The sequence below is a fragment of the Solea solea genome, chromosome 1 (genome assembly GCF_958295425.1).
Source record: "Solea solea chromosome 1, fSolSol10.1, whole genome shotgun sequence".
In the NCBI taxonomy this organism is placed as follows: domain Eukaryota; kingdom Metazoa; phylum Chordata; class Actinopteri; order Pleuronectiformes; family Soleidae; genus Solea; species Solea solea.
In genome coordinates this window covers 38,252,418-38,266,103 of record NC_081134.1, presented here as the reverse complement: position 1 = coordinate 38,266,103, position 13,686 = coordinate 38,252,418, and the positions used below count along the sequence as shown (strand labels likewise).

The 13,686-nt window shown below is 36.7% G+C and overlaps 2 protein-coding genes across 3 annotated transcripts; both read left to right on the top strand.

Annotated features, from left to right (window-relative positions):
* Positions 1-312: 312 nt before the first annotated feature.
* eloca (elongin C paralog a) lies at positions 313-2,625 on the top strand. The gene is made up of 4 exons (XM_058636153.1): positions 313-459; positions 912-939; positions 1,132-1,275; positions 2,143-2,625. The coding sequence occupies exons 2-4, from the start codon at positions 936-938 to the stop codon at positions 2,331-2,333; spliced, it is 339 nt and encodes a 112-aa protein (XP_058492136.1). The 5' UTR covers positions 313-459; positions 912-935; the 3' UTR covers positions 2,334-2,625.
* Positions 2,626-3,862: 1,237 nt separating this feature from the next.
* On the top strand, positions 3,863-13,157 carry ube2wb (ubiquitin conjugating enzyme E2 Wb). 2 transcript variants are annotated; one of them, XM_058645035.1, is made up of 6 exons: positions 3,863-3,913; positions 4,824-4,915; positions 7,891-7,993; positions 10,470-10,625; positions 10,734-10,809; positions 10,906-13,157. In XM_058645035.1, exons 1-6 carry the CDS (start codon positions 3,875-3,877, stop codon positions 10,917-10,919), a joined length of 480 nt encoding a protein of 159 aa, XP_058501018.1. In that variant the 5' UTR covers positions 3,863-3,874; the 3' UTR covers positions 10,920-13,157. The 2 variants fall into 2 exon arrangements, with proteins under 2 accessions (XP_058501018.1, XP_058501028.1); XM_058645045.1 differs by lacking the exon at positions 3,863-3,913 and adding an exon at positions 4,282-4,434.
* The last annotated feature ends 529 nt before the right edge of the window (positions 13,158-13,686 follow it).

Sequence of the window (13,686 nt, the reverse complement as noted above, 5' to 3'; positions counted from 1 at the left end):
TCATCTCTGAAATGACCAGTGTGATTTGACATGTAATCGAAAGTGTTGATAAACATTTTGAGCTCAATCAGTGTAAATATAAATAACAAAATAATAACAACGTAGGCGCTTCAATTTATAATTATGTATTGCATAACGTCATACAGCGTTCGGGTATTGAAATTGCTTTTATCTAACATTAACCATTATAACGTGCACTTTGACATAAGAGCCTCTTCAGAATTAATTATCTGGACTGCATAATGTTCTTTATTTGTCCAACGCACACCAGTATGTCACCGAGATCCCCTTACTCAATGGTAAAATGAGGAGGAACCGTATCTCTCTGCCAGTGGAACCCCACGGAAGAAATATATCGCGGAAGGCGTGTTGTTCACACAAACTGGTTCCGGGTAGTAGCAGTCTAGTGGCTAACTTTAGCTGAAACCCAATCACTACTCGACATTCCATTCCCGAGTGGTAAGAAACGATGTTACCGTTGTATTAGGTGTTGTTTTATGTTGGCATTGATCTGGTAGTTTGTCTGACATGAGCTCTAAACACCGTAAAAAAGAAAAGGAAAAAAAGATCGTTTATCAAGGAAGGCGTTCGCTCGCTAGCCGACACAAGCTAATGCTAAGAGACCAATAATTTCGTCTAAAGCTTTTTATGGAGTGAAAATGTTGTTTAAGATGTTTGTTGTTTAGATGAGGTAATTGTTTAATGTCTATCAACGATAGCTGGTGCACCCGGTACATTATACTTCACACAATGTTGATGTTACAAGGAAGCTGCTAAAAATAAACTCAGAGTCATTTGCTAATAGTATTTAAACGTAATTGCTTTGAGCTAAACTCAGTGTATAGCCTTGGACTAAACTGGTTAAATAGAGTTTATACGAAGGTTGGTCATATCTATATGCTCTCTTACAGGATTGTTAGAAATTCGTGGACAGTATGGGTAAGTGATTACTATTTTAAAAAAACACATCTTCACACATTATTAAACGAATCATTAACAAGCTCATCAGAGTAGGTGTGGGCGATTGTTTTTTTCAAAGTCAACATTTTTTTAATGCAATAATCGGAAATATGTTTGCCACTGGGGTGTGTCTCACACCTGTTTAAGATTGTCAGTCTGTTTGTTTCACAGATGGTGAAGAAAGAACCTATGGTGGCTGTGAAGGGCCAGATGCTATGTATGTGAAGTTAATCTCTTCAGATGGCCATGAATTCATAGTGAAAAGAGAACATGCATTGACGTCTGGAACCATAAAAGCCATGTTGAGTGGGCCAGGTGAGAATTTAGACATGTCATTTGTGGGCATATCACTATGGATGCTATATACAACAGTCTTTTTTTACCTATCGTTCCAATTTAAAAGTTCAGTGTCTAAACTTAAGGTGACATTCATTTTATTTGTAGAAATTGAACATGGAACAATTACTTATTTTTTGAACAATCACCTAATTGTATATATTGTTCTTCATTACCCTAGAATGAGCCTCTTATATCAGGGGTTGGGTCAACTCTCCAGAGGCTGCCATTTTGAGCCATCATGTTTCTATCATTTGGTTTTGATGCTAAATAAAGGCTACATATGTTTTCCAACATACTGGGAAGGAAAGGGTGAGGTGATGGGATATTCAGTTGCAATTCACCATTATATGTTGCTAAATTTTTACATGGAGGCAAATCTCTCATCATTAAACCAGTTACACTGGTAGCGCTACCAATCGTATGCATGTTAAACATGCCGTGTCAATAGTATTTGAATATTTTGAATTGATTTGTCAACCTAATTTACATATTCACAGCAAAATACACTGATATCCAAATACAATGGCTAACCTCCATGTGCTTTGTGAGCTCATGGAGGTATACCTCTTTTGAGGTATATAGTAGACGTTCTAACTAGCCTCTAGTTGTTGGCACTGTGTCCCCCCCCCGTACAATAATTTTAATACTTTTTACTGCATATTGTTATAGAACATTCTGAAATCCCTGTCGTGGGCTTCTGTCTTCATATTTTAGCCTGAAGCATCTAATGGAGCTATTCTTTGTAGGTTATTTAAACATATTTAATGAATTGTATGAGTTTGATAACTGTCAGTTACATTATTTACTTTTATTAATGTAACTATTGTTACGCTTCATCTGCAGGTCAGTTTGCTGAGAATGAAACCAATGAAGTGAACTTCAGGGAGATTCCATCTCACGTCTTGTCCAAGGTCTGCATGTATTTCACCTACAAGGTCCGTTACACCAACAGCTCCACAGAAATACCTGAATTCCCCATTGCTCCTGAGATCGCACTGGAACTGCTCATGGCTGCAAACTTCTTGGATTGCTAAAGTTACGAAACATAATGTAGAAGCTAAAACATTTTTGGATTTTTTTTTTTTTTTTTAATATTTAACTTGTTTTGCCTTGTACATCGTATGAAACATGAATGATCATATAAAAATGAAAAGTTTCTTTTGCACCTGGCTTTCCCTCTGAATTTTATTAGTATTAAAGAATTCTGTTTTAATAAAATAAAAGGATTTGGCAGACTGCATCCCTCTCCCAAGAATGTGATAAATGTGTTCCCTGCCCCAGAAATCATTCTTCACCTCCATCTTAATAAAATACATGTTTGGTGAACACTTTGTTGGCACTTATTAGCTTGTTCCATATTAAGTATGTCTGACATAACACTTTCTTACCCAAAATACAGTCTTTACTTTTAAGAGTGTGCTCCAGTGAAACTATTTTGGAAATTTGATTTTCTTGCTTTTTTTGTACACATGGAACCTTTTTAAAAATCAAGATTTTATCAGCTTCAGGTTTACCGAATATGGTCATTTGTAGGGTTGGTTTGATTACTGTTTTACTTGGCAGAGGCTCAATGGTCGAGCACTGATTATTCAATGGCTGGTTCAAGACTAGAAAAGTGCTCTTTAAATGTAGGATTTCAGATCATTTACTTGTCGGTTATGTATTTCCAATAGTGGATCTGACCAAAACACAAACGAGGAACAGCTGTCATATTGTGGTATGTCACTTCTTGGCAAGTCTAAGAAGAATAGAATATGTGTGGGAAGATATGTTTTGTGGTTAAGCAGCTACAGTAAATCATTAAGTCAATTAGTAGAAGATGTTTCTGATTTTTCCAAGGATGCTAAGTGGTAGTCTGTAATGTGGATGTTGGGACCACCATATTTAAAGCCTTTTTTACAGACTAGTATGATATTCAATGTAGGCAGGTTTTGATTTACACAGGAAGGAATTGACAATAATGATTTCGACAGTCTCCGTCTCTGACAGTTTAAATGTCAAGTTCAAGCTGATATGCATTATCTTATCTGTATTCCTGTTTTGAAGATGTATGTTTTGTCTAGGAAACATTAGGCGCCTTAGTCAAATTACAGTACTTGAATAAAATGTTATAGACTTTGCTTATCTAAGGAAAGGGTCATTGCATTTTACTAAACATTGGTAGATTTGATGTTACAAGGAGTAAAACAAAAATACACTCAGACAAGCATAAACAAGGAGAAGTGAGAGATCACAAAATACACAGGTTACATACAGAGGAAGTGTACATATATACACACACACACACACATATATATATATAACAACTAAAATAAGTGTTGTATAATAGTACAGTGCTTATAATGCAGAAGGACAGGTCAATTATTGCAATGTAACAAATAGCCATTGGACCTTTGATAATATTGATGTAAATCTTTAAAACATTTGACTTTTTCTTATTGTTTTCTTTCTTTCTTAGTTCCTTTTTTTCCTCATGGAATTCAGGTGTAGAAATAAAAATGACTTCGTTTATGCTCTTGACAAAAACAACTTCTCCCACGTGACTCGTTGACGTACAGTCCTCCACTCTGCGCTGATGCGGGGCAGGGGGGTTTCCATCATGGCGTCGATGCAGGTAAGAATACAATTGACAGCGATCACATATTTGCAAATTACCTCACCGACACAGTTGGCTTTCATGGTAGTCTATTGACCACTTTGTTTACGTACGTGCATCTGTTTAAATCAGCTATGACATCGATGTAAAAGCCATGACATCTGTCGTAAAGTGTTCTGGTCTAGCGTTAGGCTCTGTGCTAGCAACTCTACTAGCCCATCAACAGCACTAAGTCAAAGCGAACACAGAAGCCAGCTTTCTGGAGAATAAATGTAGGGCTCGGCACAGTTGTGTGTGGTGTGGTTTCGCAGCAACACGCTGATGAAAACTCGTAGAAAGTGATGTCATTAAATGACGTCCGTGTAATTTCCGCGTTGCTCTGGCTTCTGTTTAGCTGACGTAAACGTTAGCTAGCTAACGAGACGGTGCGCAGATTGAGCAGTTGCAGTTTCCTTCTGGACGGAACAGGTGCATCTCGTTCACGATGAGAGATTTGCCTCTGCTGATAAAGACACAAACCTTCACGAGCAATGAATACGGTTTGTTGCCAACATCTAATACTTTAGTTTCGTCTACCATTACTCGGTTTTGTTTTTAAGAAACGCGTTAAATAATTCAGGATGTACGAGTTTGTCTTTAATTACTTTAGCCACTGCCGCGACGTCATTAGAGAACATACGCAAACATATGTTGTATCCTGTGTTAATTTGGTTTTATGAATTCCAAAATGTCGAACATTCTATTTTGATTTTCCTCTGGTATTTATTTCCTTGTTATTGTTGATGTGGCGTTTGTACTGTGGCACGTTGCATCCGTATTGTTGTGTTACCTCCCTTTTCCTTTGCCTTCTTTCCTTCTGTCCTTCTAAACCCTCTCTCATATAGTTGATGTGTTTATATTTTAACATCTGACTTTGTGTCATCAACAGAAAAGGCTACAAAAGGAATTATTAGCCCTTCAAAACGATCCACCCCCAGGAATGACGCTCAATGAAAAAAGTGTACAGAACACCATCACACAGTGAGTGTTTGTCTTATTACTTTGTTTCACTCATTTAATCCCCATTGTCGGCTTTTTTTAAACACAGTAAACAGTGAGCCACATATAGTATTCACTGGAGAATGTTTCCACAAATCCCACATGGCTTGTTTCATCACTATGGGTTAACACTGTGGTAACTGGTAAAGGCAACTGTTGCAATATCACCGGGCAGGAGGTGTAAAGACACAAAGCTCTTGTAGATTCAGCAGTGACTGTACAAGAGAAATCTGGATGATTCAAGTGACTGGCTGCTCTGGCCCCTCAGTAGAGTGTTCTAATGCACAGTGTCACTATTCATCCATTAAATATTTAACGGTTGGCATGCAGGAGTTGTCTTAGGGTAGCATGGATCAGAGGCTGCTTAACTGACCTTTCTGTCTTGGTGTTCCCTTCACTGCCCATGAATACTCTTGCTAAGAATCTGACATAGGAAAGATTGGAGTTGTCATCGTTTCACTGACAAGTCCCCCAACCAGTTCTACTGGCTTCTGCATCCATAACTTTGTTGTGGTATGTATGGGTGTGTCCTTTGTTTTCGACTCACACATCAAAATAGCTCTTCAGCCTTGGTTGGCTCTCTTTCACTGTGTACAGAATTCAGGATTTGTTGTAAAATTCATGTGTTGTAAGGAACAAATAGTTGACATTCAAGCTAGCCTTTGCCAAACACCAGAACAAGCCTTCCCTGGTGACAATGCTGTGAAGATGTGACCGTGATAAGATGACATTGTTATGATGCCTCTCAGTGCTCTATTATTTATTTACATTGTCTTTTTTTGCATGTATACAGCAATAGTCTTGGCTTAACATGGTTAGACAAGGATTGATTTGGTCCTTTCCCCCACTTTCTTCAGAAACATTGTGTTATTTTTATTGACTGGATCATATAATCACCAGGCAATGGGGAATTTGAGCAAGTTGAGCACAGTGTCCTTGGAGTCTTTGCCTGTGTTAGGGGTGGGTTGCATCAGGTGTAATTCACCGTAAGCTTCATTTCCTGGTGGGAAATAAAGCATGGTGAAGTTCTCAAAGAGGACGGACCTCATATGACACCCTAAGTGATCTTGTGCCCTGGGCTACAAGTGAGGCGCAAGGCGATAAACCTGAAAAACATCCACATGTCTCTTTAGTATCTCCACTGCTTGTCTATTAGAAAGTAGGTCAGATTGTGATGCCACCATCACTGTTTCTTGTTCTTCACCTCTAAGGTTTCTGCTATGCACATTAATGTTCAGGCCTGGACTTGAATAAATATATGTATATATATCAGGCTTGTTTGTTCAAAGACCAAAATTATTCAGTTTTAATGATCTCTTAGTTATATGGAGCAACGGAACCAGAAAATACTTGCATTTACTTTGCATCAAAAGATTTGACAATTAATTTAATTATCGACTATTCGATTCATGGTTGAAAGCCTAAAATAACGATACTAACCTAATTAATGTGTACAAAAAAAGTGTACAGTCACATGATCATATAAACAGTTGTTTGCCATTCCTCTGCTCTAAAGACGCTGCCATGTTCAAAACACCACAGTGTTAGATAAGATAAACTAAACATCTTTTGAGTTTTCATGGTAACTGAACATTTCATAGGTTCACTTTGAAGGGAAGAGTGAGGTAATAAATTAATCATTAGTATACATTTTTGCACATTCTTCCTTTTTATAAGTTACACTGTCCAAACCAAGCCTTTGTGTTCGCAGTCATCTGCGAACAGGGCCCTGGATCCCTTGTGGCTCTGTCAGCACAATTTTGTCGTCAGGGGCTACACGGGCAAAAATAGATTCATCCACCGGATCAATAGAGTATCACATTAATACTAATCTGTGTGTCATAACCCAAGCATTGAATGCCACTGGAATGAGTCCAATTAAAAACATTACGCACTAACTACAGTATTGACAACTCAGATTTTGAATTATACCAGGCCATTACATTTGTTGTTTTAGCTATGCTATAATGACTATACTGTAAATATATATTTTAATTGTTTTATTGGAACACATCCAGAATAAAAAGGAAAAATGTATGCAGTTTTAAAATAAAAACTTAACACGGGTTAAAGTGTCAGGTACTTAAAAAATTCATGCCGCTGGCTCTTAAACCTGCGATTGAACCCAAATTATTGTCAATAATTTTAATTATTGTTAATAATTGTTACTAGTAAAACCAATGTTTTTCCTACCATTTAATGTTGCCAAATATCTGCTGTGAAAAAGGTCTATTGTGCCAGGTTTATGGAAAACATGCATACACTGGTTGTATGAGTTAAACTCATTGACAGTCATTCAATCCAAATCCCAATGATCAGAGAATTTGAAAGACAATCCAACGTAGCTGGAAGTACCTTTGCAATGTACTGTATGTACATATGTATGGTTATTTAATGATAATGGGTTTTGATCAATTTAATGTTCTGCTCATGTTTCTTGCTGTACACTCCAGAGTAAGAGATAGTGACAGAGATTGAAGGAGATTTAAATTATAGCCAATCTTAATATACTCATTAAATATCAATCTACTATCAGCGTTTATCACAAACTGCAACCTAGCCTTGATTAAATGGAAAAAAGGTTGCTTTCGAGTAAACACAAGGATATTTACTTTACTTATTTACTAATAACTAATAGATACTAATATAGTACGTTATAGTTATAGTATGTGGGATTGACTTTCTCTACCAAAGTGCATGGCCAGATTTTTAGCATGCCTACAAGAAAGTAAAAGAAAGTGAACATACTTGACAGGAGGATATTTGTCACTCTGGTTTTACTTGTTCCATTTTTTTAAAGTTTTAAAGTTGCCTCATAAAATAAAGAAAAAATAAAGAAAAAAATAATTTTCTTGTTGGGTAATTTTAAAAGTGGCAAAATGGCATTTTTATCTGAATATCTATCTGAATAGTTTAAGTGTGATGTTTAATATTTTAATTTTGTGCTTTCTTTTCAGGTGGATTGTAGATATGGAGGGAGCATCCGGAACACTGTACGAAGGAGAGAAATTTCAGTTGCTTTTCAAATTTAGTAGTCGATATCCCTTTGATTCACCTCAGGTAAGCATAACTTGCTTCACTGCATGTATGTATATGTGGCTGAAAGAGTTTCACTATGAAAAGCATTTCCCTGCCTGAAAAATCAGAAAGTCGTGTCTGCACCGAACAACACTTTCCATTTACATTAATTTTATTGGGAAACAAATTAAAATAATTGGCAGTTACTCACTTGTGTCCATTATATACAGAAATATTTACCCAATGTTTTATAACACTAGCGAACGACTGGTCATACCAGACCAAGTAAGGCACAAAGTTCTGGTTTGTACTAAATCGAGCAGCGGTGTGTTTTGCTGTAAGAAATTAACTGTTGAAGTGCAAGACTGTTTACTTGTAAGTTACATACCCTTGCTTTAATGTTCAATTCTTTTGATCAGAGAGAGAAATGATTTTGTAGTTCCCACCACAGACATAAGGGATGGTACAATATACAGAGGTTTAATTTTTAACTCAAAACCTAAATACCTGTCTAAACAGTCATCTATTCTCACTCTCTGGATTCCTGCAACAAGCACGGCATACTGGCTTTACTGTTGTTGTAATGAATGACCGCTATCTTGTAAACACCGCAAGCAGGAATCACTGACAGACTCCAGCAGAAAGCTGCCACTCCACTGGAGTCTGTCAGTGATTCCTGGTTCACTCATCAAAATCCTTCCAAACTAAAAATAGAGAATGAGGCGGTGAAGACAGAATTAGATAAACTTTGCTACTTAGCTGTGATCATCCCATAGAGAAAGGACAGGCTTTCAAAGTGGTCCTCTTTGGACTCTCCATCATTACTTGTATGAAGACATCACTAGCAACAGTTGCAAATGCTGTTGTCAACAATGACAATTACTTTTTGTTTTTCTTCAGCAAATATACTCTTGAGTAATTGTTTTTGTCAGCAAAGTTTTGCAAATGGAAAAAAAACTGGCTGCCTTGAGATGTTTTAAAGCATGTATGAATGACACAATGACCCTGTCTAATATCAGTGAACCTGCTGATATCATGAAAAATGTCATGGAAATATGAGAGAAGCTCAGTTTTCCCTTGGGTTCAGAATGAGTGTGTAGTTAACAGAGGAGGTGCTGGTTACACATAATAGATAGTAATAGATAGTTAATGGATAATTATTTCAGCTCTAAACAAGAGGGCTCTCAGAGAGTGCATGGATATGCTGTTGTTTACCACTCTCCCCTTACCCTAACCCTTACCTACCCTTACCCTTTCACCAAGGTAGCATGAAATGTATCAACAACTTCACGACAGCATTTATTAATTTCTCGGTTTCACACCAAAAATTGAATCGGTTCTTCCTTGGGCCATACCGCACTCTCCCACCAAGTTTGGACAGATAGGATGAACTGACGTTTTTTGAATTGTTCTGCAGTTTTTGCGTAATTCTGCATATAAATATAACAGTAATGGTGGTATAGAAGTGACATAGGAAAACAACATTCCGGGTGTCTAATGTGCCTGCCCACCAGCTGGTGTAAATAACACTGCAATTTTTGTAAATATTTCACTTATTGCTTAAAACTTAATGTTCTGCGTGTACAGCCAGTCCTGTCTGTTACACTCATCCTGTCACTTGAAGCGTGCATTCTCCCCCTGTGAGGCTATATCTGGTGCCACACTGCCTCAAACCGTTGTTATCCATCATTACCCTCTTTTGATTTTCCCTTATTTATTTATGTTTTAAACCCTTAGAACACAGAGCATTTAGACTGCTTTCCCCCCAATACTATATTAAAACGTATATTCAGAGGCGATAAGAATATGCAACAAGAATGCCTTGGATCCATTTTTTTCAGGACAAAAACTACTAATCTGATTGAATTTGTGAGTTAAGAAAAATAAAATAAAAATGGGCTATTTTGTGACTTTTGCACAATTATTGCTACTTCCATTTTAAAAATATATATATATATATATATGCTATTCAGAATTGATCACAATTTTGACTCAACAACACAAAGAAGATGGGAAAAAACACATTTTGTAAAGCCTGAAGATGTGACCTATAAACACACGCCCCAGGATGTCCATATAAAGAGTTGTGTATTATTCCCACAGCAATTTACCAAGCACTAAGGTTTAAGAGCTAAACCTTTGAGTTCCTCTCCTCTCCCATTTCCTCAGTTAGCCCTAATTCTTGCACCCTTTTAATGGCGAATAACCCCTGATGTCTTCCTGTTCTCTCTCATCCTCTCTCACCCCAGCACAGCCCCCCTGTCCTAATCCCAGAGCCCCATGTCACTGTAGAGAGCTTAGCATAAGCTTATACTACAAGTGTCGCTATTTTCCATTCCAAAAATCTCACATAATCTTGACTTATTATGTCCCAAGTTCATTATGTCCTTAGAGCAAGTCAATGGTTTGAGTTTATTGTTAAAAATAGAAATAATCTGATATGATTTACATTCACCACCTATTATTGTTACGACACATTCATTAATCTATCTTGTGTTTCTTTGTTTCATTGTTGCAGGTAATGTTCACAGGAGAGAATATACCTGTCCATCCTCATGTGTATAGCAACGGTCACATCTGTCTATCTATTCTAACGGAGGATTGGTCGCCCGCCCTCTCAGTGCAATCCGTTTGTCTTAGCATTATCAGCATGTTGTCCAGCTGCAAAGAAAAGGTACTCGCCCCGGAATATCTGGGAGGATTAAAACGTAGAGATTCATTCCGGGATGTTTGTAGAGTTTTAAAACGAAATTGTTGTTTTCTTTTTTTTTTTTCCCTGCAGAGACGACCGCCTGATAATTCGTTTTATGTAAGAACGTGTAACAAAAATCCAAAGAAGACAAAATGGTGGTATCACGGTAAGTGTTTTGCTTTCACATTTCTCCTTTACATAATCTGCATTCGGTTGATTTACGATGTCATGATTAAAAAACTGTTTTCGTTTGCTTTTACAGACGATACATGCTAATGTACAAACTTTGTAATAATCGTACAAGAAAGAAGCCCTACTGACCTACATAAAAAGCACTTTTTAATCATTCAGTCTTTGAGCTCTGACCTTTGACTGGAACAGTGGACACCATGCGCTGGAGGCTCTTGACTGCACCCCCCCCCCCCCCCCCCCCATCCCGCAGACAGATGGATGCATGTTTTAGTTGGTTGTATAATAGCAAATACGAAAATAATCGGAAGTTCAAATGCACCCAAGAAGGATTTTTTTTCAGCGGTGAATTAGAAACGCGGGGAGCAAACAAACAAGCAACAAAGCAAGCACGGTGGATTTGTCGTGAGATAATTTATAATTCCTGTTTTAAGATCATTACTTTTCCTTTTCCTTTTGTGTATGGGTGCATTTTAAGGTCCTTGTGTTGTGCAATAATAACTGATGGATGCATGCTTGGGCCTGCAAAGAGAAATCCAAATTGAATCGTTTTCTGGAAGGGATCGGACCATCATAACTCCCAAGGAAATGCTTCATCTGTTTTCTTTTTTTTTCTTTTGGTTTTATTTTTTTTTAAATATATTATAATATGCACTGTGAAAGTATCTATTAAGAAAAGGCACTATTAGTTCATTGTCCTCAACTTGCCGTTGTTTTGTAAGCGGTCCTCCGTATATTTATCAGGTTTAAAGGGTTTTAATTTGTAACCACTGTATCAAAAGTACACAAATTTCCTTCTTCATCTTCCAACATGAGACCTGGTTGCACTTCTTCCTGCTGTTTGGCAGAACGGCGGCACAGGAATAAAACTAGGCTGAGCTTGTGTTGTGTTCACTAGTCCAGCCACGGAGAATGCGCAGTGACCTCTTCTATTTAAAGAATGTCTGCGAGAGACCATTGTTGAGTGATCCGTTATTATTTGTAAAATACTTCTTTTTTTTCTTTTTTTAAACTCATGCTTTAATCTTTTAATGTCTTGACTCTTTTTTGTACTTTTCAACTAGCTGATACTTTGAAAGGGGGAGGCTGTTTTGATGGGTCAGTATATTTCTGAGTTGTTTTTTTTTTTAATTTGTATGTTATTTAATTTAAATCTTTGTTCCATCTTCAGAACGTAAATGAATGATAAAAAGGAGAGTCGTAGAGACGAGGGTTTTGTGATTCCCCTGGTCAGAGTTTTTGGCTCAGGTACTTTTTTCAATAAAGAGGTCACCTCTAAAAAGATACCGATTAAATATTTTGAATTTAGCTATATTTTCACCAAAAGAGACTGTTATGTTTTAAACTGATAACATGTCTGAAACTATTGTATATACATCTTGGAATTGTTGGATGATGTGAAAAACAAATTAGCAGAGGATGCATTTACTTTATAGCAGAATGATAATAGGAGTGCTTTATTTTATTGGACATAAATCTGCATCTTTTGCTAATTGAGTGTACAGTTGGCAGCAAATACTTCTGTTGGTTTAAAAAAATGTTATGTAGTTTTACAGTGGGGATGCATGCAATTTTAAACCCTACTTTTTCTTATTGGCATCAGATATTGTGACAACTTTAAGTCTTTCCATAACTTATTATAATGGTTTATTGGATGGACTTTACAAACCTCCAGATGCTCTTTGTCATTTAAGACTGTAATCACTCCATTCCTATAGAGATGTTTATCGCCATCCAGTCAGAGATACTTGAATTTTTCCATCATTGGTTTGTTTGTGTTTTTCCTTTTTTTTCTTCTTCCAGGGTCTAGCTGAGTTTCTTGAATGATCTCGGGTGAATGTGATGATTCTCTACTCCGTAGAGGAGATTACCACAGCACACTTGCTATCTCAGAACTACATTGATAACTTAAAAGTAGTCTATTTAACCAATGGTTTGTTTCTAAGAAAAAGGATTATTATTATTAACCTCATTGTAATGTTCTTGTGCACCGCCACTGTGCTGTAAGGAAAGGACGGTCAGTCCAAAACTAAAATTGTGTCAGTGCAGTCACAACAGCATTCGTGTGGGGACACATAGAGCAGTAGAGATTTTGAAAAACTTGCAACTGAATATGTTACAAGAGTTTGGATGTGACACGTTATTTTTATTTTGTTTTACTTTTCAATGTGGTTTGAACTCTTAGCTTGCAGGTTTTTGTGAGTGATCAACACTAATGAGGGTGTGTTATTTATATTTAAAATTTTGTTCTGGGATGTGCAAGCTCCATGTAATAGGTGCCTGTTCATTTTCATAATCAATAATAAAAGCAAAGATTCACTTTTATTCCGCAGTCTTATTTGCAGCCTTTCAAACAAACTTGTGGATTTTAAGAAAAACTAAATAGTCCCTGTCGTTATCACATCCATTAAAAGTGTGTACACATAAAGAGAATAATCTTACATGTTTTTGTATTGTATGAGAACAAGTATCGCAGTGTTACAGATAAAACAATTTCATTGAGCTTATCTTGCAGGAAGTGATTGTACATGTTTGGAAAAGGTCAAATGATTATCCATGTGGGATTTTTGAATTGCAACATGCAGAAATGTACATAACAGCAACCATGTGTATGACATTTAGTTAACGGTATTTTTATTATTTCAGTGTTTTCTGTCATATTAATTCTTAAGTACATGCACCAGAGTTTTCATGAACATTTTTTAATATCTTAGATCTAGATGTATTTTATTTTCAAAAAAAAAAAATACTGGTTCATATTTGACATTCAACTGAAGTTGATGCAGTGCCGCCATCTAGCGGTCATATCAGAGTAGTACCATAAAAAACCCCAAAACATTTTAAGAATGTTTAA